Genomic DNA, 24,618 nt, shown 5'->3' with positions numbered 1-24,618 from the left:
CCTTTCAGTTGACAATTGTTAGACTATGCACCAAGTTGTTGGAGTTCTTAACTGGGAAAATCATAAATCTTTCTTTGTTGGTTATGCTGGTTCTATGGACTTGTTCTTGTTTGATAATTATTTCTTTTCAATTGACAATTGTTAGACTATGCATCAAGTGTTTGTACATGTATTCTTTGTGACTGGGAGTTTTCATGTATCTATTTACCTAGTAGGCATATTGTAACATATTTATTATTTAGCATAAAATAGAGACGGATTCAGAATCTTTTAAGTTGATGGATTCTGAATTTTAGAAAAGATTGTTTGTTGGATTGTAGATAAGTTATTTGATTCTGTTGAACCCAGTTCGCGAAAAGATTCTGTTGGTGAGGACTAAACTCAAATTGAGCTAAAGTTATTTTGTGTAGCCTGTTCTAATATTTAATTTGAAAGTTCAAAAGAGGTTTTTGTTCGTTCATTTATTTTTTTTATCTTTCATTTCCCTATATCTTTGTAAACATGTTCCTTTTTCGCCGGCAAAGGGTATGAGTACCATAGCTTTCCACTATTTAATTTGTCATTACGTATGTGCATTTGCAAGAAAAGATCCTGTTCACAATTTATAACCACGTGCGATTGGATTAAGAAACAATTCTTTTCCAAGAAAATACTTAATAAACATATTCATTGTAAAATTAATCTGAAATCTGAATAAATAAATCCTTAAAAATGTCTTCCAAAACAAAACGTTAACATCTCCCATTCTTAACTTTGCCGAATAATTTAAATTTGTCTTTTTATTAATCCTTGGGGGTAATTATACATGTCACTAAAACCTTCAATAGATAAGCTCACTATTCTCTAGGTCCAATTAATCACCTTCACGCTTCAAATCATTAAAACTCGAATAATGAATAATTAGCATCATTAAATTAAAAAAAATTATCTTTGTCAAAACTCCATTACCTACCATTCTCCTATTATCAAATCAATAGCGTTGCCAAAGATCTACATCAAACTCCTAATGCTAAAATAGACCTAAGTACGCAATATTTAGCTTCTGATTATTTACACTAATATTCTGGCAGTTAAGATGGTGTTCAAATGATTTTGGGTTGGTGATTTTAATTATATGAAATTTTTATGTTTTTTTTTAAAAAAAAGAAAGATATTGAGGTGAAGTGAAGATGGGAGTATAATCTTCAAATTGTGTGTTTTAAGAGTGCAGAGAAAAATATTTCGCTAATAACTGATTTTAAATGAAGATAGACTACGATCAAGAAAAATGAAATATACACAATTTCACAAAGTTCATCAACAAATCTAGATAACATCACATAGTTTGATGACACTAGTTTTCCTCATGAAACAGTTTTGCGTGGTGAACTCTTTAATTATTAGAATAAGAATATATCCAAATAAACCTCATAATGGTAAAGGTATATTTGACTCAACTATATTAACGACACAAATTTAGACCATTTCATAAAAGTCAAGGGTAGTTTGGACTTTTTCCCTTTTATTTTTATTAGAAACAGTCTCACACATTTATCATTTTTAGCCGTTAGTGGATAAGGATATATTTAAATAAATCTCATAAGGATATATCAAACTCAACTATATTACCACACACAAATTTAGATCATTGCACAAAAGTCAGGGATAATTTGGACTTTTCTCCTTTTATTTTTGTTAGAAACACTCTCACGCGTTGAATATCTTTAACCTAATGTAACGATATATTTAAATAAACCTGTTAATAATAACGGTATAACTCAACTATATTAACGACACGCAAATTTATACCATTTCACAAAAATCAAGGGTAATTTGGACATTTTCCCTTTTATTTTTTGTTTGAGGCTCTCTCCAACCCTCCCTATACTTAAAAGCTTTCCGTAATTGTGGAAAAAAAAAATTGAAACCCAACACCCTTTATATACGAAAAGAAAATCTATTTGGCGGTAACGTTTGGTGCGAAATACCAATAAAATTTGCAAAATCACTCTGTTTTATATAACCCACGCGCATCTACCAAGAGCGTGCTATACACCTCAACAAATCAACTCTAATAAAAACCACCTACTGTACGTGATTTCCACGCTCGCTTAAAGCGCGTGGATATAAAGTGATTTATCTCACTACGCTTTCAAGTGAGAACCCTTTCTTCTATATACCTCCGCCCCCAGTCTTCGTTTGTTTTCGTTTTCACAACAGCGAAACTCAGAGAAATTTCAGCAAAATCATTGAGAGAAATGGAGCAAACGAAACCCTAATCGAAAGAGTAAGAAGGAAAATCGATGATTGTCAAGTGTTTTTTCCGTTGGTTTTGTGGATTTTGATCAATCAATCGAAGGTTAGATGTATCGTTTTTGCTAATTTATGGTTTTTCAGAGGTTTAATTGAAGAAAAAACGAGGAAATTCGATCGTCATTGGTGTTTATTGGATGATGATTAGATAGGGATTTTGATTTGATTGTTGATACGAGGATATATTGTTATATAGGTGTAGGGACTGTTAAATTAACGTAGAGATATATATTAGGAGGTTGGTGGTTGTTTTTGTCATGCGATTTTCGCGGATAGCGTCGGTTGAGAGGAGTAGGACGGATACGAAATTGGTGTATTCTAGGGCTAGGAAGAAACATAAAAGACTAGATGAAGTTTGTGAAGAAACGTATAATCAGAATCATAATGGTGTTGATAAAGTTGAAACGAGTGAGTGGAATGGTGAGGAGAGTGAGGTTGAGCTACGGAGGAGCTCTAGGGTTAGAAAAACTCCTGTTGTGCTTGATGCATCGCCTCCTCCTGCGAGGAAGCGTCAGAAGATTGATAGGAGTGGGGTGAGAAGTGGTAGCAGGTTGGAGAAAGGAGATGTGGTGAAGGTGGAGTCACCTTGTTCAACCTCCAACCATTTGGAAGAAGGCACTAGTTCTTGGGGATTGAGATTGAGAGCTAGGAGTAAGAGAACGACTAATAGAGTGAGGAATAGTGTGGATTCGTCTCCGGTGGGTAAAAGGAAGATTTTTCAGGATGTTGACGAGCTGAAGGAAGAAACAGAGTTAGAGGTTGGAGAGTTGGATAAAGAAGAAGATAGTGAATGTGAAAAGTCAACTATAGTTAAGTCGAAGAGACCTGGAAGAATAAAAGCTTCAAATGTAATGGTTACTGAGCAGCAAGAAACTGGTACAGGTGGTGGTGTGGAGGATGGTAAGATGGTAGACCAGGAAGAGCTGCTACATGTGAGGGATGAAACATATGACGGCATTTCAACAACTAGATTTAAGGAGGGGGTTGAGGATGGCAATGTGGCATTGCCGTTAGATAACGAAGACAAGGCTCAGTTAGAGACTTGTGTAGAGCCAGAAGAATGCCACGCGACTGACCAGGTGAGTATGCTGGAACAGGATTTGCAAAGAAGAAATGAAGTGAGTGTTGGGGTGATTGACCAAAAGGATGGTGTGGAAGGTGGTTTACTTCCTAATGATGAAAAAGATGGAGGCACAGAGAAGCAAGCTGAAGATGAAGTTGACAGAGTTGATTATGCCCAGGAAAAAGATGGAGGCACAGAGGAACAAGCTGAAGATGAAGTTGACAGAGTTGATTATGCCCAGGAAAAAGATGAAGGTGTTTTTAGTGATAAAGCTCTGGAAATGGAGAAGGTGGTCAAGAAAGAATGTGCTTCTGATAGTACTTTGAGAAAGCGGCGAATAAGAGAGGGAAGACATTGTGGTTTGTGTGGAGGAGGTACTGATGGTAAACCTCCAAAAAAGCTAGTTTATGGGGCTGCCAGTGATGATGAAGCACACAGTGGGTCCTCTGCTTCTGATGAACCTAACTATGACATGTGGGATGGATTTGGTGATGAACCTGGCTGGCTTGGGCGCCTCTTGGGGCCCATAAATGATCGGTATGGTATAGCTGGGATTTGGGTACATCAGCAATGTGCTGTATGGAGTCCAGAGGTATGATCCGTTTCCCTTCTCAATTGTATTTTCCTTAATCTATGTCTTCAAATTTAATACTTGTTGAAATTCAACTGCCTAATCCAACTGGGCATGCTAGAAAATTATCAAGCATTTCCAATTTTTGTTTCAGAAAGAAGGAATGACCATGCATTTCCTTTTCAATATTGCTTATTCCTTTTCAAAAAAAAGTTATTAGTTAATTTGGAAGAGATGATTTGAAACAAGTGCAATAGGCATGTCTTCTTAAGGAAGGATAAGGTTTTTTGAACTATAATACTGGTCAGCGTGTTGCTCTTAGCATGGATGAGGAGTTAATTATCAGTTCCATGGCATACTTGAGACAATTTTACCAGTTGTATGGTTTGAATCTTTTCTCAATCGATTATATTTTCATAAATATTTGTGTCCAAAAAGATAGGAATGGATATTGAACATAGCTAACTCCAACTAGCTAGGACCAAGGCATAGTTGATTGATTGATTTCTTCATATTTACTGCTCAATGGTGTGTTTAAAAAGTTATTAGGCCTTGCTATTATCATCTGTGGGATGCATTGTGATGGATATACTAGTATAAAGTAAGCAACAGACTGAACTGTTTGATTCAGTTTCTATTGGTATATGGCATTCATAGAATTTCATACTATCTGGATTATTTTCCTGCTTGATCACTCAATTTTCCAAGTCATAGTTTCATGGGCAAGGATCCAATACTTCTTCTACTTGTGCTCTCAGGTTTATTTTGCTGGCTTGGGATGCTTGAAAAATGTTAGAGCAGCGCTCTGCAGGGGAAGGGTCTTAAAATGCAGCCGCTGTGGAAGGCCCGGGGCAACAATTGGTTGCCGTGTTGATAGATGTCCCAAAACTTATCACCTGGTTAGTTTAAGTTTCCTGAATCATTTCATACTTCAAAAACTCAGCATAGACCACTATTGGCATCTCCTGATGCCTAAATATAGTATTTACTTTCTTTTTGGTTATTGCTTTTTTTATTGTATCTGTATATCTTCATTACCTCACTTTTTGTCTTTGTAATATTAGATTTTGACTAAGCAGGTGTTAAATTTTGCAGCCTTGTGCACGGGCAAATGGCTGCATCTTTGACCATCGTAAATTTCTCATTGCCTGTACAGATCACCGACATCTCTTCCAACCATATGGAAGTAATTATTTGCAACGTATAAAGAAATTGAAAGCTAGAAAAATGAAGTTTGAGCTGAGAAAGTTGTCAAATGATGCATTGCGCAAGGATGTTGATGCAGAGGAAAAATGGTTAGAGAACTGTGGAGAGGATGAGGAGTTTTTGAAACGTGAAAGCAAGAGACTTCATCGAGATCTATTGAGAATCGCGCCTGTATATATTGGAGGCTCAAACTCCGATGCTGGTGTACAGTTTCAGGGTTGGGACTCTGTTGCCGGGCTCCAAGATGTCATCCAATGTATGAAAGAGGTTGTCATCTTACCACTTTTGTATCCTGAGCTCTTTAGTTCTCTGGGGCTTACACCTCCTAGAGGAGTTCTTTTGCACGGATATCCTGGGACAGGTAAAACTTTGATAGTACGGGCACTGATTGGTTCATGTGCACGCGGTGACAAACGAATAGCATATTTTGCCCGTAAAGGGGCAGATTGTTTGGGAAAGTATGTCGGAGATGCTGAACGTCAGTTAAGACTTCTTTTTCAGGTAGCTGAGAAATCTCAACCTTCTGTCATTTTCTTCGATGAAATAGATGGTTTGGCACCTTGCCGTGGTAGGCAGCAAGACCAGACACATAGTTCAGTCGTGTCCACTTTGCTTGCTCTAATGGATGGTTTAAAACCTAGAGGTTCAGTTGTTGTAATAGGTGCGACAAATCGTCCGGATGCTGTTGATCCCGCATTAAGGCGTCCGGGTAGGTTTGATCGTGAGATTTATTTTCCACTTCCATCTGTTAAGGACAGAGAATCTATTCTTTCATTGCATACAAAGAAATGGCCTAAGCCAGTGTCTGGACCAGTACTCAAGTGGATAGCTAGCAAGACAGTGGGCTTTGCTGGTGCTGATTTGCAGGCTCTGTGTACTCAGGCAGCCATAATTGCTCTAAAAAGGAGCTTTCCCTTGCATAAGCGACTCTCTGCAGTCGTGAAGGTGCCCAATGCTGCATGTCCCCCTCTTCCCAATTTTAAGGTGGAGGAGAGGGATTGGGTAGAGGCTCTTACATGTGCACCACCTCCATGTTCACGTAGAGAAGCTGGAATGGCTGCAAACGATGTGGTTTCAGCACCTCTACACACCTTTCTTGTTCCATGTCTGCTGCAACCCCTTAGTAGATTGATTGTATCCCTTTATCTGGACGAACGCCTCTGGTTGCCGCCTCTACTCTTCAAAGCTGCTGAATTTGTAAAAGATGTTGTTCTTTCTGCAATGGTTGAGAAGAAATTACCAAGCAATAATTGGCAGTCCTATGTTAATGATTTGCTTCAAGAGCCAGATGTTATCAGTCAGATTGAGAATCACTTTGTACGTGCCAACATTCTGGATGGAGATGCTAATATTGGTGGTTTTGATGCTGTTGATGATGGCAATGTTCATGGTCTCTCTAATTCTCAACCATCAAAATTGCAGTGGGCAGGGGCTCGGCCTAAATTGTTGAAGAATATCTTTCATATGGCCGGAAAGAAATCGGGATTTAGAATACTAATTTCTGGAAACCCAAGATCTGGCCAAAGGCATCTTGCTTCCTCTCTTCTTCATTGTTTTGTTGGTAATGTCGATGTCCAGAAGGTGGATTTGGCTACTATTTCTCAAGAAGGACATGGAGATGTCATTCAGGGGTTGACGCAGATACTGAGTATGTTTCTTCTCTGTTTTATTTATCTCACTGTAGTGGCTCAAAGTGCTTACTTGAAGTACAAACGTCTACTGAACTTGCTTTTATGAGTTCGGGATACCTTGTCTCCAAGTTGTGATATCAGTTCTCAAAGTATTTCTATACCCAACAGCTCAGTTCCATTCTAAAGAGAGATCCCTTATTAATGGACTCCATCTTGTGAAAGTTTCCCTATTACATTATCTTCCGAACTTGTTAGCACCATAGGTTTGCAACATCATTAGTACCTTCACCATATTATTCTGATTAAATGTGCTTGCAATCAAAATTCATGTGAAAAGTATTTATATTTTGAGGTACTTATAACTGTTCTGTATTGTTACAATGAGTGCCATACAGAAATTGTTGTGAGTATAGCCATCATGGTTGAATGTGATTGTTACAAATAACATGTAGCACGTCTTATATCTTGTGAGCCAAATAAATCCGCATAAAGTATAATCATTGTGGTGAAGGTGCTTTGGCTTTTCTATTTTTTTTCTTCTCTCTCTCATTTTGGTCTTTTTGAGGGTGCTAAATGGTCATTTGTGTACATAACCTTTTGTAAAAAGAAAGGTTATTTGTGTGCACGAAAGGCCCCTGAAACTATGCTGGTATGCTTGAGGGATTACTTATTTTAAAGGGAAAATACATAAAGACCCCCCTAAACTTGGCAACACAACTTACTTTAGCACTTAAAACTATACCGGTGTTTAAATACTCCCCTTAACATCTTTCAAGTGAATTTAAATACACCCGAATAGCTGACGTGGCAAGTCAAAAAAGTCACTGCGCGTAGAAAAGACTAACTGGGCCCTAATTTTTCTTTTTAGCCAATAATCATTCTTTCCTTCATCTTCCTCATACCCTACCACCCCCAGCTCTTAGTACCACCAGCCCCTTCATCTTCCTCACACCCCTCCCGCCCTCAACCCCACTTGCACCACTCCTTTCTTCTTCTTGAACCCCCCCCCCCCACCTCTTTCTCCTTTTTTGAAACCCCTATCTTGACCCTATATCTCCTCTTTGAAACCCCATCGCGACCCTCTTTCTTTTTCTTCGAACTCACTGCCTCAAACACTACTTGCCTCACCTTTTTCTTTTTTTTCTTCGAAGAACTTTCCAGCTTCTTTCTCTTTTTTTGAAACACCCCCATTTTCTTTGAATCTGTAAAAGGGTGTGATGAACACAAAAAAAATAGAAAAGCCAATAATTTATTTTTGCTTCTAAATTATTATTTATCGCAGAGTTTGAATGTGATGAACTTGAAGCTTTTTTTAATGAAAAATCTACAATTTCTTCATCTCAAATTAAATTTTCAGTCATTATTAATTGTTTTGATAAAGTCTTCAAAATTAAATGTGTTTTTGTGAGATTGTGAGAATAATTTTGAGATCTTGGATCAATCTGAGTTTGTTCAATTGCAATTGTGACTGAGTTGTTTTTTTTAACCAAAGGGGATTGTGACAGTTGAGGAACAAGCGCTGATTTTTTCTAAAAAAATTTGCTTTCTAAATTTGTGAATAAATAAAAAGAAACAAAAAAAGAATTTAAAAAATCAAAATTTAAATAATGTTCTATGTGGCACTGATGTGGCAATGATGTGGTGCTGATGTATCAATGACTTGGAGCGTGTGGAATACACTTGCCAATGTGAGACTGGTATTATAATTTTAGGGTGATATTAAATTCACTTGAAAAGAGATTAGGGGGGTAAATAATTACCTGTAAAGTTAAAGTACTAAAGTAAGTTTTGTTGCCAAGTTTAGGGGGGATTTTATGTATTTTCTCTATTTTAAAATTGATTCGTTAAATTTTAAACATCTTACTGAAGTAGTAAATTTGTATCTCTTGTGCAGTGAGATGTGCTAGTGTGGAGAAGTGCATGATATTTATGCCAAGAGTTGATTTATGGGCCATGGAGACATCTGACCTAGTCTGTCCAGAGGATGGTTGCTCTTTATTAAACCCTGAATCATTAGGCAAGGACGAGGAAAGGAGCTTTAACCATAGTGCTGACCAGGCTGGAGATGCTCTCAAAAGAGCCTCCTATCTGTGGAGCTCCTTTGTTGAGCAAGTGGAAAGTATATGCATGGCCACATCCGTGATGCTTCTGGTATGTGCCTTTTGTCCTTAAATTTGCCTTGGGACCTTTATATCTATTTGAATATTATGTTAAAGGAATACACCTTGATGTTTTGTCATATTATATCAGCAAGGTTGCATGTGGAAACAAGAAAGCCGCTTGTGGCATACAATATGATTCTCTTTAATTCTTTTAAGAAGACTATCCTAGATTGTGCAAGTACTTTACAACTTTAATTAAAGAACTCACTCTTTTGCACCCCACGCCCTTTTCCTGTTTCCCTTAAACAGGCTACATCTGATGTACCATTGGAAGCACTCCCTGTTAGAGTGAGGCAGTTCTTTAAAAGTCAGCCATTGAACAGCAGTATCCCGTTTCCCTTGGAAGATTCAGTTTCTAGATTTTCTGAGCAGCTTGATAGAAATTTTGATCAAGAATGTCTGATTGATTCCTCAGCCGCGAAGTTGTCAAAAGATATAGCTCAGCACTTCATTCAGCTGATTCATCGTACAAACCATGTCCACTTGCAGACATGCAATGATGAAGCTAGTGATAAATCTGAGGGCGATGCTGCCATAGAATGTCAGAGGTCAGATCTTAGATCAACCATTGAGCCTGTGAATAAACAATGTCCACTTCCTACTTCTGCAATAGCCAACAGTAGAAATGTAAAAGGGAAATCAAACTTGATGTTAGCAATTACCACATTTGGCTATCAAATTCTGCGATATCCTCATTTTGCTGAACTTTGCTGGTTTACATCCAAGTTAAGAGAAGGTCCTTGTGTTGACATAAATGGACCTTGGAAGGGTTGGCCGTTCAATTCTTGTGTCATTCGTCCTATTATCTCAACGGGAAATGTTACCCTTCCACCCAACAATAATAAAGGCAAAGAGAAATACTGTATGGTGCGAGGCCTGATAGCTATTGGATTGTTGGCATACAGAGGCAAATACTCATCCGTCAGAGAAGTTTCTGCAGAGGTTCGAAAAGTTCTTGAGCTTCTGGTTGAACAGATCAATGATAAAATTCGGAATGGGAGGGATAGGTATCAATTTGTTCGTCTTTTATCCCAAGTTGCTTATCTCGATGACATGGTTAATAGCTGGGTTTATTCGTTGCAGAGGTAAGTTTTGCTCTAACTGTAGTTCATGTACAGTTTTCTTTGGTTTCTTATTGCCAGCCTTACATCTAATGTAAATGGCTTTACTTTCAGTTTAGGGGGAGACTCTCAACTTGCAGAGGCAAACCCAAAGATTGGTTGTGCTGGACTTCCAGAAAGCGCTGATGCTCCTGAGAATACACCTCTGAGGGAGGGAGGTTGCGAGCTAGAAGAACCCCTTGACAAAGCAGAGACATTAGAAACATGTCGTCCAGAATTAACTGCTGAAAATTGTACGCCTGCTAATCCAGAAGCAAATGGTGTTTCTAATTTTCCAGATATCGGAGCTGTAGAACACGAGCCTCTCCACTTGGTGGCTGTAAACCATTCTGCTCCTTCTAGGCAAGTTACTTGTTCTGTACACAGTGTTCTTAATGATAATTCATGCATGCCAGATGATACTGACAAACATTTAGGAAATATTGGAGATAGTGTATTAAAGAGACAATCTAATGGGCTCATGGAGTTAAACATTGATGATGTTCAAGAGGATGGTAATAATCATTCCAGGGACGGGTGTGGCATTGATGAGCATTCTAATTATACTTTGAGTTCCAACTCAAATGGCAGATTGTCCACTCTGAACAACCTTGAAATTGGAGATAGCAACCAAAAGTCTGTTGGCAATAACATAGGTCTTGAATGTTCAAATATATCTTCCAATCTTTCTACTGATTCTAGCATAGTGTGTTTATATCGGTGCTGTCCTCAGTGCCTGCTGAACCTTCAGCGCATCTTGAAAAAAATGCTTTCCTACGAGTGGGGACTTAAAAAGGCCGAGTTTATAGTAGAGGATGCTTATGACTTTCTGGCCTCGTTAGCTGCAAATCTTCATTCGGCTTTGAGGGTATGGTTGCTGGCTGATGATTCAACTTCGTTTTATGAGAAACGAATACAAGTAAGGTACAGTGAATCCTTTGAATGCAAGCAAACTAACTTGTGTGAATGTAGAAACTTAGAGAACAAGTTAATCAAGCTGATAGAATGCAACTGCCATTTGAAAAGCAGTGTCCAAACTGAGAAATGCAAATCTTCTCAGAATTTGTCTCAGGAGTTTATATTTAGAGATGGTGTACTGACCAATTTAGATGAGAAGGATGTCTCTACTCATTGTAAATTTGAGACTTTATGCCTTTGTTCTCTTGTAGAGTGGATAGTAATGAGAAAAAAAACCACTTGATTTATTGGCATATGCCGGAAATTTTTTTATGAACTGCAATGTAATAGTATAAGTTGAACTCCAAGATGTAAAAAATCAAAATTTTGGCTTTCTATTTCAGTTACTCGTTTTTTTAAAAAAAAAAATCTTGAACAATCAGTGGCTCGACTCTTTGTTGCGTCTATTTTCTGTACTGTTTCTTTAACTGCTGCTGTAATTGAGGCGCTGGACGCGTTATTGTTTACTTCTAGTTTACCTAAGTTTCTGAACTAATTGTTGTTGAGCTTTAAGAGATTCCATTTTAGGTAAATGTATCTTGTTCCAGATTGTATCTCTTTATGAAAGTTGATCCAGATACTGTCATTATGTATGTTATTGTAAGACCATGTAGGACATAAGGGCTGTAATTCTTCCATCTCAATCTAACGTCGCATATTTATTTTGGAACGCGTCTCAAACTATTTGACATCCGTCACTATTTATCTTTTCACCAACACAATTTTCAATCCACTTCATTGTACCTACCTGTTATCTTTTCACCAACACAATTTTCAATCCACTTCATTGACAACTAGGTCAGGTCGTGAGGTGCAAAGATGGATCAAAGTTATGAAAGAAAATGGTCCATTCGCAATTTACACAAGTATGCACAAGTTGTTCATTTCTAGGAAATTCAAAATATTCATGTCCCCTTCTTGGGAAAGAGAACCAAAATAGTTCCGCTCCAAACTTGCAAAAGATTAAAACAAGGTTTTCTTTTTCCACAAAAAAAAAAAAGCTGTTCATGAGTAGAACCCTGAATATTTAGATATCTAGATGCTAGAGGGTCAACAGTCCATCAGGGCCTCAAAACCCTCAATCATCTTCATCTTCATCTTCATCCAGCGCAGTAAAATCTTCTATCGCATCAGGTCTAGCATTTTGCTTACTCATAGAGCGGACTTCATCAATTTCTATAAGTAAGAAAGGGTCGCATAACACCCTTTGCGCCTTCAGAATTTTTGGACAACCTGAAAGAAAATTAACTTGCATTTAGTTGTTGAATGAATAGGAACCCATTTTTGTTAGGAAAAGCACAAATACCTGCAACAGGACATTGGCCACGTGTGCTTTTGGACTTCATGTACTGCATAATAGCCTTCTTATCGTATATATGCTTGCAGTCCATGCTGCAAGGAACAAAATATGAAAACCATATATTTTAATCAGCCTGTTACTGATGTAACACACCTAAATACAGAATTACTGGGTAAAAAGTAGAAAACTAAGAATGTAAGAAAAAAAAAAAGAGGTTGTGTAAAATTCTGAGATGGAGAGAAGAAAAATATAAGGAAGCATTCCCGCACCCTAATAGAATTTGATGCGCCTTAATTACCAATGTGCATTACAACTTAATAACTCAAAGAAACTATAATAAAGCCAATTGTTGGGCTCAACAGTTCTATTGAGAGTTAGTTACAATATAGTGATAAAAAGCCTCATTTGAGTCAGAAGCAGTGTACTGGATTGAGGTAATAGCATCTGAATCAAGAATACGCAGAGCAATGAACCTTAGTATAGTGGCAAGTGGGAGAATAGATCATATCAAATATGTATGCAAATGTAAAGCACTTACATGGGTAACTATCTACAAATGCTCATGTCTAAAGCACCCTCTCCATTGGAAACCTAGATATGTATGAAATGGAAGAAAGATATTCACCATACCTACGAACTGGTTCAACAAGTTCAGTAATGGGCTTTCCACTTAATGGGCAAGTCACATTCAGAAGGTTGCATTGTGTACTGGTCATTACAATGTCCTCCTGCTCGTCACCTGGCATTGGCTGTCCTTCGTGATGAACATGCTGCAGAAGAAAGAAAGAGCTCAATTACCCATAGGAGGTTACTCAACAGAGCCCTTGAATAATATAACGGACAGGTTAATAAATTTAGAATACAAATTAATCAAAACTAAAATGGAGATTTCAAATGGAAATAGTCATCCAGTGGACATGGTTAAATGGAGAAAGCAGATGGTGGCATTCAAGATGAAAAAGTCTCCCCTTTTGCTGGGACCATCTCTCTTCTTTATTATTATTTTTCTCTTTCATCTTCTTTACCGCTCTTTTCTCTTTGTTGTTTATTTCAGCACAGGAGGGTTGAGTTCTCTTCTCAGTGCTCTTGTTCAATATAAGTAAGATTGCTTTTCTTCCAAACAAGAATGCAAAAAGTCGTACAACTAACAAGAAAAACATACCCAGACGGCTTCCCGGAATTTTCTCAACAAAGACTGGTTCTGAGTGTGAGACGATGATCTAGCCTTTGATTTTACAATTTCTTCGTCAAACTTCTTCTTAAAATTCGTTGGCTGCAGACAAATGACATAGGGAATGCATATAATTGAAATCTTATTAGTCCAAGCTGAGCAGCAGAAGATCAATACATATATTTTGAACGAAAAGTCACCTCTGGCCCAGGCTCTAATTCATCACCTATAGACTGAATTGCCTCAGATAGATGCATGCACTCATCAGATGCTACCAACAACTGAACAACACCATCTTCAAGATCCTTTACCTGCAACAGAATAAGCCAAACTCATTTACATTCCATCAAGAAAGAAATTGTATGGTTCCCGCTAATATTGAACAATATTTGGATCAGTTTTTAACTTGTTAACATCAACAATTTTACAGGATAACACATCATCTGCTAGCTATCAACATATAATTCACCTAAACATTTTGAGGAAACTAACCTTATGTGTTCTATCATCAGTCATTACATTCTGATAGGTGGAATCGAGTACTATCAAGCCAGTTTTTTCTTCAATTAGTTAGGATATTCATAACCTTCAAATAGCTTCATTGAACCGGTATTTTGTTCAATTTCTGACTAGAGGTTCAGTTCCTATTGCAGATTACACTGGTACCAAAAGTCAAAAGAAACACAATGGACTATGTACATGATTATTCTAACAAAGCTTCAAAATTTGGTAGTATTTCTAGAAATTTACCCCTCGTCCCTAAAGAATGTGAGATTTGCAGTATTAGGTGTAAGCACATCAAATTTTTGGTGTGAATTCAAACATAAATGTCTTAACTTCTTTAAAAAAAAAAAAAAATTTACAAACTACATAGAGACTACTATGAATTATGAAGCCAAAAGAAATATTGCATCAACTCCCCAAATAGCAATATTACCATTTCTTTTGAAGAAAAGCTTGTCTAGTACATTATTTTCAAAAGCTTTTTGTGAACCTAAGCTTGGTCATTTGACAAGCACATCAAGTTAAAGCAAAACCGTTTGGAATTGGGACGGACAGACAAAGATAAAGTACAAATTACCAAAATTACTATTCCCTTTGTCCCAATTTATGGGACGTTTTCCTTTTAAAAATTCTCCTTTGACCCTTCATGATTGATTCATAGTCACACTAATGGTCAGCGATTGTTTTAAACCACAAATTTCAAAAGTCCACGTCAAACACCATATAAATTGAGACCAAGGGAGCACAAACTAAGATAATTATTAGCATTCAAACTAACCAATGTAAAAGTAAAAAATTAAGGTGAGATTCAAGTTCAATACTACATCTACCGCTCACATATCACTAATTACAAGGGAAACATTTAAGAATTAAAAAAAAATTGAACATATAACTAGGGTTTATCATGAAGTACCATTTGAGTTCTCTCATCTCTCTCCAAGTGGACCGCGATATCTTTCATCATAGTCACAGACTTCCTAATTTCCTGCAATAGAAAACGAAAGCAGTCCGATTAAGAACGAGAAAAATTGAAATTTAAAGTTCAATTTCAAAAGTTACGAGCGCAAGCTTAATACAAGGATGAGGGATTGACTGTCGGAGTACAGCGCCGATGTATGAGATCTGATCCTTCCGGCAGCTACGCCGCTGCCTGCGCCGGACGTCGACGCCATTCTGAGTATTTTACGGCGTCGTTTGAATTGAAACACTAGATTTTATTTGTTCCTTTTTTTAAAAAGTGACCTTTTTGTAGTAGAAGCGCGAGGGCAGAAAACTATTTTATGAAAATACATATTTAGGCATTAATTTTATATCTGCTTGCAAAAATGCCCTGGAAGTTCCATTTATGATGTTTCTTCACCCAAATCATCTTAAACAATATTCACACCAGAAAGTTGCAGTTAATAGCACTATTTGAACTTATAAATTACCAATAAATCATCATTAAATAGTGCGAAGTTTCATATTAAAAATTAATTAGAAAAGATATATATATATATATATATATAAAGTGTAGTGATACTCTTAATGAAGTGAGGTCTAACGAAATTTTTTTGTAGACTGTCACAAAACACACTATCACCTAGACAAATAGATGGTGGAACAATGGCGTACGTGAGGCTTGACTTACTACCTTTCAATTCCCTGTTTCTCGTAGTTTTGATTCGAGACACATATACAAAAAAAAGGTAGCATGTGTACTTGGGTGTTCATAAACATTCAGATGATGTGAACGTCACACGTTAAATTACAAGGTAAGCCCAAAATCATCATATAATGGCTCATGTAAAATTTTGTTTGAGAGAGAAATTATTAGGTGTGCGAATAAAGTCTCTAAAAAAGAAAGATATTGTACAATTGAGAATATGAGATTTTTTTTCTCATTAGATTTCCCAAAATTTTCATTCACTTCACCAAGTTGAACAACATTTTTTGGTCCCTTCTTCCACACCTATCATAGGATAAAGTTCATCAATTTGCAAATTACAATAATTAACCTCATAATTATGTACCCATTTAGTACTATAGCTAATCACATCCTCACAACATGAACTAGATAGTCTAAATTCCCTAATTTGCCCTTGTGCACCTGACTTCAGTCCAATTAACATTTCATTTGCTTTTTCCAATTCTCCTTGAAGAATTTCAGTTTCTTTTTCAAGTTGCCTTTTCTCAGATAATGCATTTTCAAGCTTAACTTGAAGGGCATTATAGTCATTTTCCATGCACTGATTTTTCCATCGCGCTCTCCTATTTTGGTACCAAATCGAAATTTGTCGTGGTGGAACCCCTAATTCTCTTGCCAATTGGAGTTTTTTCTCTAAATCGAGTTTTTTAGTTGAATCGAAACTCGCCTCTAAAAGCCTAACTTGTTCTTGATTTAGCCTCTTTTTGTTGTGTTTTGAGTATTTTTGCAAGTTTTGGGAATTGAAGGAACTATTCATGTTGGAAAAATAATGGATGGGAAGAGTATATATGGGACTTTGAAATGCAATGATAATGGTTTTCTATTGTTGGCATTTATATAGGAGATAGAGGTAACCATGAGGGGTAGCTCAGCTGGTAAAGGCCTGGGACAAAGTCCTTCAGGTCGCCGGTTCGAGCCCCAGCAGGGCCACTGGAGGCATTACAAACCGGCCGCGTCTCCAGGGCCCCGTGGAACTAACCGTGGTGGACCCGCCTTGAAACAGCGGGACCCGATGGGTACAGCTAGTCGGGTTCGCAAAGCGACGCCCGGAAACCACGGTAAAAAAATAATAATAAAAATATAGGAGATAGAGGTGAGATATGGAGGGTGGATTTAAATTTGTGCATATTAAAACGGGTCAAATCAATAAACGAGTCATGATCAATTACTCTAAAATTTGTTTGGTTCAAAATCGGTTAAATCGAGATAGTTAATTAACGTGTCATATTTCAATTTGCTCAACTTGATCCCCCCGCCCCCCCGCCCTCCCTCTTTTTTTAGAAAAATAAAAATAAATGTGAAAGCTAATGTTTCACCACTAAAAAAAAATGTAATTTTTTTTATCAACAAATGTTTCCAAGAGATTCTTTTGTATTTTTATAGTAGTGCATCTTTCATAAATTCTTTGTGTAAGTTACGTTACATAAATTTCAATATATAAATAGTTGATTTTGTATGTTTGGGTATCGAAATCAATTCGTTAGGTCAAATCCATATATAGTTTGATGACTCGTTTCAATTTCAATTCATTAAATCAAATCAGTAGACAAGTTATAATTAATCTAACTTAACTAGACGATATTAAGGGAATTAAGTTACTAATAATGAGCTAATTTTACCACGACTAATATATATAGGATATATGCATAGTCTTTAATATAACATATAACTTTAAAATCAGATGCATGACTTGAAGTTTACGAGATTTAATAATGATCTAAACAAAAATTACTGAATTCACACATAAATATGTCAAGTTATTATATTAAACTATATATTGTCATAGACTCATAGTATTAGTTTAATCAACATGGGGAAGCTTCAAAAGATTTTTGTAAATTAAATAAATTAAAGAAATATACGAAGAGATGGATATGGCTGACTTCTCATGCAGTGAGCTTTGTATGTTCACGTGAAGTTGGTCCTACTATGTTAGGACTTAGGACTAAAGAATAGTATTATTTATTTGATTTTAATATGTAATTATAGTATTTAATTTTATCCTAAGGAGGTGCTAATAAAATAAAGTAACAATATCCTATATTTTTTTAGCAAAAAAATATTAATATCAATGTAGTTCCAATTTTGATTTAATGTACTTGGACATCTTTTTTATGATCCACTACAACATTATTTATTTTAGAGAAAGAAAGCGCACAAAGAGAATTAAACAAAACTATCTGAACTAATGTTATGACCATTACACTATATTAATAAGCTAAGAGAGAATATAGTGATCATAATAATTTTTAAGTAATAATATTTATTGTCATGAAAAATTTAGCGGAAATTGAGTTAATTTAGAGAGCGATTTTTGTACAAAGGGTTAGTTCTAAATACATATTTATTATTATCGTTAAATAATTACTGCAAAATCTTTTATTTATGGCAATGTTAATGCTTTCCCGTACTACGTACGTAGTTCCAAAATTTAATATATATCAACATGGGTTTAAGTTATTTTCTTTTTAGTCTATTTAAAGAAGAATATCTTTTTTTTTATGTAATTCCTTAATTTTAATTTTGCACGCTTAATAAGGCAATAAGACTAAAGGAAATTCTGATATATTCTGTCTATTTTTAGTTTAAGACTATAAAATTTAAAAGTCTTCTTTTATTCTGTTAAATTTTATGTCAAATTAAAATCCGATGAACAAACTGAAATGGAGGGGCTGATAGTCAAAATAATATGAACACACTTCTAGATTTTGAAGTCCCTTTTCATGCATTGTGATCTCTTAGGGTTGGATTAATAGTTGTCAAAAATGTAAGTTGGTGGAAGGACACCTTCATTCACTTCAGATTACCTAAGGTGTAGTGGTTGAAATCTTTGTCCATGCATGCACCTAAGACTATATTTAGTGCTATTGATATGACTACTGATAAATTCAGGATCTTGAACAAAATTTTAAGAAAATCCAACATTTAATATATATATTTTTTAAAAAATAAAATTGATCTCTCTACATAATAATAACTTTCGATATATGAAGAGATGTCAACTAATTGATTTAAGACACAATAAATCAAATCATGGAAAATTCAAAATTTAAAACTATAAAATTTAAATTCTAGATTTGTCTCAGGTTAACCAGAAAAATCAAACAATTTCGAATTTAAACAAAAAAACTAAAGTACTTATATTTTCAGAGTGCCCATAGGTTAGGTTAATTTGTGTGTGTGTGTGGGGGGGGGGGGGGGGGGAGGATATTGGATTAGGAATATATAAAATCAATCATTTATGATAATTATTAAACAAAAGTATCCACCACATGACTTGTTAGAATGTCTACTAGCTTGATTGGCTTCTTCCACTTCTTGAACCATGCATTTTTATTTTTTTTGGGACAAAGAATAAAAATAAAACAAAAAAATGTCAAGCATTGGGTACCCGTCGTCCATCTAAAATAATAATAATAAAAAAAACATTTTGGATATAAAGCAATAAAGCACCATTGAATAGATAATGGTTCTAACTAGATTAATCATGAATGGACTAGTAAAATCTTTATTTTTAAAATTAGGACTAGTAAAATCAATCCAAACTATAACTAAATACTATTTTAAAAAAGAAGAAGAAAATCCTACATATGCCCAAATGGCTAATTTCTCACTCAACATTTTAGAAAATTACTTAATTTTCTGTTTTGTAACATAAAAGTCACTCAACTAATGATAATTATATCTCAGAAAGTTACTCAATCTTATATTGTATCAGGAAAAGTCACTCAATTTTATTGTCATTAGTTTTTTTTTTTGTATTTGAGTGATCGAGCATCTGATTATTTAACTCTGAACTCAACAAGGAATCTTTTGAATGAACCATAAAATGATTTTAATAGGAAGCTTTACCATCTTTACGGCCATTCTTCCAATTCCGGCACAACACATACAACAAGGACACAAACAACTCAACAATGACCTGCATTATATTCATAACAAAAATATCAAAATAAGAACAACCCAAAATCGATAGGGGAATCATATTCAAAAATTGGATTTAAATAATTATATACATTGACAGTATAACAATATAATAACATTAATGAATTTTATCACGAGTAAGCAAGTTGGTTAATTACTTCACATAAATTAGTATAATGTTTATGATAAGTTTTTTAAATCACCTACTATATCTTTTATAATGTTAATAAATAGAACTTAAACTCTTTAAATTCCCTTATAGTTATTCACATTTATATTATGCGAAACTAGATAATTAATGTACCTATGAATAACCTAAATCATATATCATGGAACTAAACTATCTGAGTGATTTTTTGGTTACATAAGTATCAATATTGTGGGTTCAATGATCTTATACGATACTTGGGCAAAATTTAGTAACTTGTTATATACTAAAAAAAAACCCACTATAGTGACATTTGGTAAACAATAATAGTTTAGTGACTCTAGTGAAATGTAATGATTAAAAAGAACGAAACGAGAGAGAGAAAGTAAGAGAAGAAAACGAACCCGAGGAGCCATATGAGTGCTCCGACGAGAGATAGAAACAACGCGATAAAAGCAAAAGGCAAAGCAAACAAGAATGCCAATGGGTTGCAATGATAAGAATCTACCATTTTTGTTTCCTTCTTTAATTTCTTCCACCTTTTGCACCAAGTAAATTATTAACTTTTTGATAAATAGGAAAGGAAGAAAGGCTATTTCAGAAATGAAATAAATTAAAGGAGTAATTTATAAAAGTTGAAAAAGATTGATATTTGAAAATTGATTTAAGTGTAGTTTTTACATTGAAAATGTTGACGGTTTTCACTTTTAACAGATGCATATATCGAAACGATTTGAGCGTTACGGTTACTCTTTTTTAAATTCTTTTTAATATTTTCTTAAATTCCATTAAAACACTTTACTTTTTATTTTGTTACACTGGAAGTCACTAAATTACTTTTTGTAACACTTTTCCCAAACTTTTATATATAAACCTAATGGTTATTGTATACTAACTTAAGATAGTTGTACAAACTCATGAACTTCAAATTCTAGATTCGTCTCTGAACTTCATGACACAGTTTTGAAGTTTCATTTGTATAAGTTCAAATGAAACTCACCTTGTTATTAGAACTAGAGAAACTTTTCTTTGTACCACATTTTCATCTTACCAGTTCAGAGTTCCATCCAGTACTCGGTCTAGCATCGTTTTCAGCTCTGTCTAATAATTTTATTCCAAACATAAAACTCGAAAAAAGTTCATGTGCCAACTACCAATACATTGCAAGATATTTAGTTGACTCACTTCAGGTAGTGATCAATACTTGAAAAGCAACATTATGCAGTGCTGGAGAAGCTCAACATACAAAACAAACCTTATTAAGACCTATTTCTGTGTAACAGAACCAAGAATATGTAGCTGCTACCACCGGCTACGAAGAAAACAGAATGAAACTGACTTCAAACTTCAAATCCTTTTAGAGCATATTCTATCAGCATTGTTCTTCGATTTGAGATTGATTTCTTATGCATATGGCACTGGAATTCTCTGTGATTCCGGACCAGCTGCCATATCTTCCCAAAGTAAATCCGAGAGTGCCATTGTCAGTTCTCCCACTTCCCCTGTCACGATGAACAATGTTATTCTTCTCTCCTATGCTTGCAACTTGCAAATTATCGATAGTTAGCTCATTTTAATATCAAGGGGTTCCAGCTTCCTTTTACTGTTGCTGTTTCAATTTGTTTGTCTTACTTTCCTTTATAGTTCGTTTGAAAAGGAATGCTTCTCCCCTTTCTGCAACTCTTTAATTTCAACTTTCTACGTGACATGTTTAAGATCACAAGATTCAAAAGTGTTATTTACTTCTTAAACTCTGTGTCAAGTCAAGTCAAAACTAGACAAACAAATTGAAACAGAAAGAGTAGCATATTGCATATTAAGTGTACTTTGACAACTTTGTTTTAAAGGAAGTGAGGAAAAACTTGTTAAGTGGACGTACCATTTCCGATAGGTTTCTCATCCCACATGATGATAGGTAATAAAGGAAGTGTGCTTCCAACGTACATCATTTCAGTAGATTCTTTGGCCTCTTCGACTGTGATGTCCGTTATTTTGACACATTTCAAACGTCCCTGCTCGACCAACTTGGGTGCGAGTTGAAGAAACCTCATAGCAGTGCACCCGCTTAGGATCTTATCAAAGCTAGGCAAGATAAGCTCCTTATCAGAATTTATAAAAGCAACATTCACATTTGGACCCTCAGCGATATAACCTTTTTCATCAACCCATATAGATGAAAATGCTCCCTTATCCTCAGCCTCCATTACGGAGAGTACATTGGGGAGGTAGTTCACATTTTTCATAGTAGCAAAAAGAGGTGATTTCATGGGGATTGCAGAAGTTATCACTTTTACACCTTCTTTGCATTGTGTGAAATCTTCATCAATCACCACAGCATAGAATGCAGATGTCGGGCATTTAGCTGGGGAGAGTAAGAAGTTCCCAGGCCCTGCACTCAACCAATATCTTAGAGTGCCTTTCCTGCACTTTGATGCTGCAGAAAGTTGAATAAGAATGCTTTTAAGTTCTGAAAATGTAAATGGAGACGCGATCCTGGCTTTAGATGCTGATCTAAGGAAGCGGTTAATGTGGACATCCAATTCGTACAGATAGCTGCATTAGAAAACCAGAGAGAAGCTGAATCAACCATAGACTTATAGCTTAGGATCTTAGCTCCGATAGAGTGTCTCTTACTTTAGTAACACTAAGAATACATGATATGTAAAATGATTTTAGCATATACTTTCATATAATGATAGGCACATTTTTTCTTTACTTTGTTTGTTGGGGAGTCCTTGAACCGAGGGTCTATAGGAAACAACCTCTCTACCTACCTCCCAAGGTACACACTACGCTACCCAGACTCCGCTTGTGGGATTACACTGGGTTGTTGTGTTGTTGTTTTGTTGGGGAGGAGGGCGGGTTTGACTTATAGGGGAATGCATTGTACATCGGAGTTGATTGGAAATGAAGCACGTTATTCACGGAGTCTTAACATAAAGTTGATATTTTCAGAGATCAAATCACAAATTATAACATCATTGTTTAAGGAGCTAGACTAGATTCATACCCATCAAAAATAATAGCTGTGTCAAAGACGCCATGTCCTCGATGCACCATGTGATCATCCATTGGAATAACCATCATTGCTGGATCAAGAATGATTCCACCATAGACACTAGAATACATTGCCGGATAAGGTTGCTGCTTCACTGAATTCCACTTCTCGTGCAACTTCTCAAGTAACTGTCTCAGCAAAGAAACATCTAACTCAACTCATAATGCATTAAAAATGTGGATGACTGTCAATGGCAATAGTCGAAAAATTGCACATAAAGGGGAACTTCTTTGATTCATTTCTTTCGCTTTAGATAATTTTAACTTTTAACTCTTAGACACAATTTGTCCCTAGCTTAAATTTGTGAAAAAGAGCACTGTAAAAGAAATGCCAAGAATCAATACTAAGTCTGTTGGGCAGTAATCAAGTTAGCTGAACTTCATTCATGATTCATCTCATATAACGAGCTGCATTTACTTTGATTTTCTCAAATAACATAAACTACTACATCAGGAAATACTAATAACCGTGAGATAAATGCTAAGTTATGAGCAAGAATTGCATGATCTCCGCAAATTAAATAGCTAATACAGTGGAACTACTAGTAATTGAAGGAGGGGAACTATATATGTTTTAAACTCAAACTTGTTTTGGAGCACACAATAACTATACTGGAGTTTGCCATAACTATATGTCACAGTCCAAACCCATGATACATATTGTCCACTTTGGCCCAGCAGACCTCACAGCTTCATCCCTTGGGCTACCAATCATTGAGCCCAAAAGCGCGTGCACCGTGTGAACTTGGGTTATAACTTGAAAATCCCTTAACTTTCCTCTCTCATTCCTATGTGAATTCGGTTAATATGTAACCCCTCTTCAAAAGCTTGATAGCCTAGAAGTCTGTCATTTCTTCTTTTTTACCCGTTCTAGTCGGCCCACCCTCCACCATGGACATCACACTATACTAGCTCTTGGACCAATTGAAAGGGGCAACACAATTTCCATTCTCCCTCATCTGTTGTACAATGAAACCATTATCTATTAACTCTTTCAACATTTTATTCTTACTATTTTTCCTTTTAATTCCTATTTCAACATTAACTAGTCAAGCTAAAGATTGTAAAATTATGACACATGAACCTAACTCAACCCCAAAAGCTAGCTGGAGTAGGATTGACAAAGTCTATATATGCAAACCACTACTCCATTCCCCAATGAGACTCTAACACCCCTTCACGCCCCGGCCAAACTGGAGTGTGGACTGGGAGCCCAAACAGATGAATCTGACTCTGATATCATGAAAAAATATTTAAAGAGGGATTTAACAATTTTTACCTCGGCAGAGGACGAGAACACATGAACTGAGAAATCTTCCCCATTCTTAGCCTCTGCTGCTACAGCTGCTTCTCAGGAAGAACAACATATCACAAACACCAAAGAGCAAATTATTTTTTGACATTTCATTAAAACTTAAAGAAAAAGAGAAAGTACCTGATGTCTGATCAAACGACGAGTTCGAGGCCGCCATAGTGCAAAAGATTGAAACTTTACAAAGAAATAGATGAATGAGTATTGAAAGTGAGGTGAATGAAATGAGAAGGACCAGAAATTTATAGCAGCAGAAAACAGATGACACATGAGACAAAAACAGTCCATTTGGTTTGATATTTTTGTGTAAAGAACTGAAAAGAATCTATTTTTGTTTTTGTCTGAACTTCTTGTTGGTACTACAACATTGTTTTGGAGAAGTGGTTTTGATGCTAAAGACAGAGCTGCCGTCCAACTACTCTTTGCTTTTCTGTATGATTCAAAATTGGAATCTAAAAGGCTCTTTTTTCTATTATTTCTGAGTCATTATTGGACATAAAATTGAACGTATAATGAAGAGAAAATGACAATAA

At 35.8% G+C, this 24,618-nt stretch overlaps 5 protein-coding genes across 5 annotated transcripts; 1 reads left to right on the top strand and 4 right to left on the bottom strand.

The window, feature by feature from the left end:
* Positions 1-2,204: 2,204 nt before the first annotated feature.
* On the top strand, positions 2,205-11,325 carry LOC125839189 (uncharacterized). The gene is made up of 6 exons (XM_049518165.1): positions 2,205-3,947; positions 4,685-4,825; positions 5,022-6,780; positions 8,658-8,914; positions 9,175-10,010; positions 10,101-11,325. The coding sequence occupies exons 1-6, from the start codon at positions 2,550-2,552 to the stop codon at positions 11,224-11,226; spliced, it is 5,517 nt and encodes a 1,838-aa protein (XP_049374122.1). The 5' UTR covers positions 2,205-2,549; the 3' UTR covers positions 11,227-11,325.
* A 393-nt stretch (positions 11,326-11,718) lies between these two features.
* LOC125840078 (E3 SUMO-protein ligase MMS21) lies at positions 11,719-15,183 on the bottom strand. The gene is made up of 7 exons (XM_049519069.1): positions 15,034-15,183; positions 14,871-14,942; positions 13,654-13,764; positions 13,445-13,555; positions 12,913-13,052; positions 12,289-12,374; positions 11,719-12,215 (listed from the first exon to the last, which is right to left on the bottom strand). The coding sequence occupies exons 1-7, from the start codon at positions 15,127-15,129 to the stop codon at positions 12,061-12,063; spliced, it is 771 nt and encodes a 256-aa protein (XP_049375026.1). The 5' UTR covers positions 15,130-15,183; the 3' UTR covers positions 11,719-12,060.
* Positions 15,184-15,867: 684 nt separating this feature from the next.
* LOC125807945 (homeobox-leucine zipper protein ATHB-52-like) lies at positions 15,868-16,401 on the bottom strand. Its single transcript, XM_049487704.1, has one exon. It carries the CDS (start codon positions 16,399-16,401, stop codon positions 15,868-15,870), a length of 534 nt encoding a protein of 177 aa, XP_049343661.1.
* A 3,041-nt stretch (positions 16,402-19,442) lies between these two features.
* Positions 19,443-20,227, bottom strand: LOC125807935 (signaling peptide TAXIMIN 2-like). Its single transcript, XM_049487693.1, has 2 exons — positions 20,121-20,227; positions 19,443-19,566 (listed from the first exon to the last, which is right to left on the bottom strand). Exons 1-2 carry the CDS (start codon positions 20,225-20,227, stop codon positions 19,443-19,445), a joined length of 231 nt encoding a protein of 76 aa, XP_049343650.1.
* A 577-nt stretch (positions 20,228-20,804) lies between these two features.
* On the bottom strand, positions 20,805-24,264 carry LOC125839983 (D-amino-acid transaminase, chloroplastic-like). The gene is made up of 5 exons (XM_049518950.1): positions 24,209-24,264; positions 24,053-24,120; positions 22,727-22,902; positions 21,596-22,269; positions 20,805-21,218 (listed from the first exon to the last, which is right to left on the bottom strand). Exons 1-5 carry the CDS (start codon positions 24,243-24,245, stop codon positions 21,121-21,123), a joined length of 1,053 nt encoding a protein of 350 aa, XP_049374907.1. The 5' UTR covers positions 24,246-24,264; the 3' UTR covers positions 20,805-21,120.
* Between the last annotated feature and the right edge of the window lie 354 nt (positions 24,265-24,618).

The sequence above is a fragment of the Solanum verrucosum genome, unplaced genomic scaffold, assembly GCF_900185275.1.
Source record: "Solanum verrucosum unplaced genomic scaffold, falcon-dt-bn FXZP01000277.1, whole genome shotgun sequence".
Taxonomy (NCBI): domain Eukaryota; kingdom Viridiplantae; phylum Streptophyta; class Magnoliopsida; order Solanales; family Solanaceae; genus Solanum; species Solanum verrucosum.
Note: the sequence above shows the minus strand (reverse complement) of the source record. Positions and strands in the feature narration are given on the sequence as shown.

Bases quoted from the DNA above. Each gene is read 5' to 3' on its own strand.
- LOC125839983 (XM_049518950.1), bottom strand. From the start codon at position 24,245: ATGGCGGCCTCGAACTCGTCGTTTGATCAGACATCAG. The intron at 22,903-24,052 runs GTAAAAATTGTT...TTGCTGAGACAG, and splicing joins TGTTCTCGTCCTCTGCCGAG to TTACTTGAGAAGTTGCACGA. The intron at 21,219-21,595 runs GTACGTCCACTT...TCATCGTGACAG, and splicing joins TGAGAAACCTATCGGAAATG to GGGAAGTGGGAGAACTGACA.
- LOC125807945 (XM_049487704.1), bottom strand. From the start codon at position 16,401: ATGAATAGTTCCTTCAATTCCCAAAACTTGCAAAAATACTCAAAACAC.
- LOC125840078 (XM_049519069.1), bottom strand. From the start codon at position 15,129: ATGGCGTCGACGTCCGGCGCAGGCAGCGGCGTAGCTGCCGGAAGGATC. The intron at 13,765-14,870 runs GTACTTCATGAT...ATTCTGTTGCAG, and splicing joins GAGATGAGAGAACTCAAATG to GTAAAGGATCTTGAAGATGG. The intron at 12,216-12,288 runs GTATTTGTGCTT...ATTTTCTTTCAG, and splicing joins TGGCCAATGTCCTGTTGCAG to GTTGTCCAAAAATTCTGAAG.
- LOC125807935 (XM_049487693.1), bottom strand. From the start codon at position 20,227: ATGGTAGATTCTTATCATTGCAACCCATTGGCATTCTTGTTTGCTTTG. The intron at 19,567-20,120 runs GTTCGTTTTCTT...AATATAATGCAG, and splicing joins GCACTCATATGGCTCCTCGG to GTCATTGTTGAGTTGTTTGT.
- LOC125839189 (XM_049518165.1), top strand. From the start codon at position 2,550: ATGCGATTTTCGCGGATAGCGTCGGTTGAGAGGAGTAGGACGGATACG. The intron at 4,826-5,021 runs GTTAGTTTAAGT...TAAATTTTGCAG, and splicing joins GTCCCAAAACTTATCACCTG to CCTTGTGCACGGGCAAATGG. The intron at 10,011-10,100 runs GTAAGTTTTGCT...CTTTACTTTCAG, and splicing joins TGGGTTTATTCGTTGCAGAG to TTTAGGGGGAGACTCTCAAC.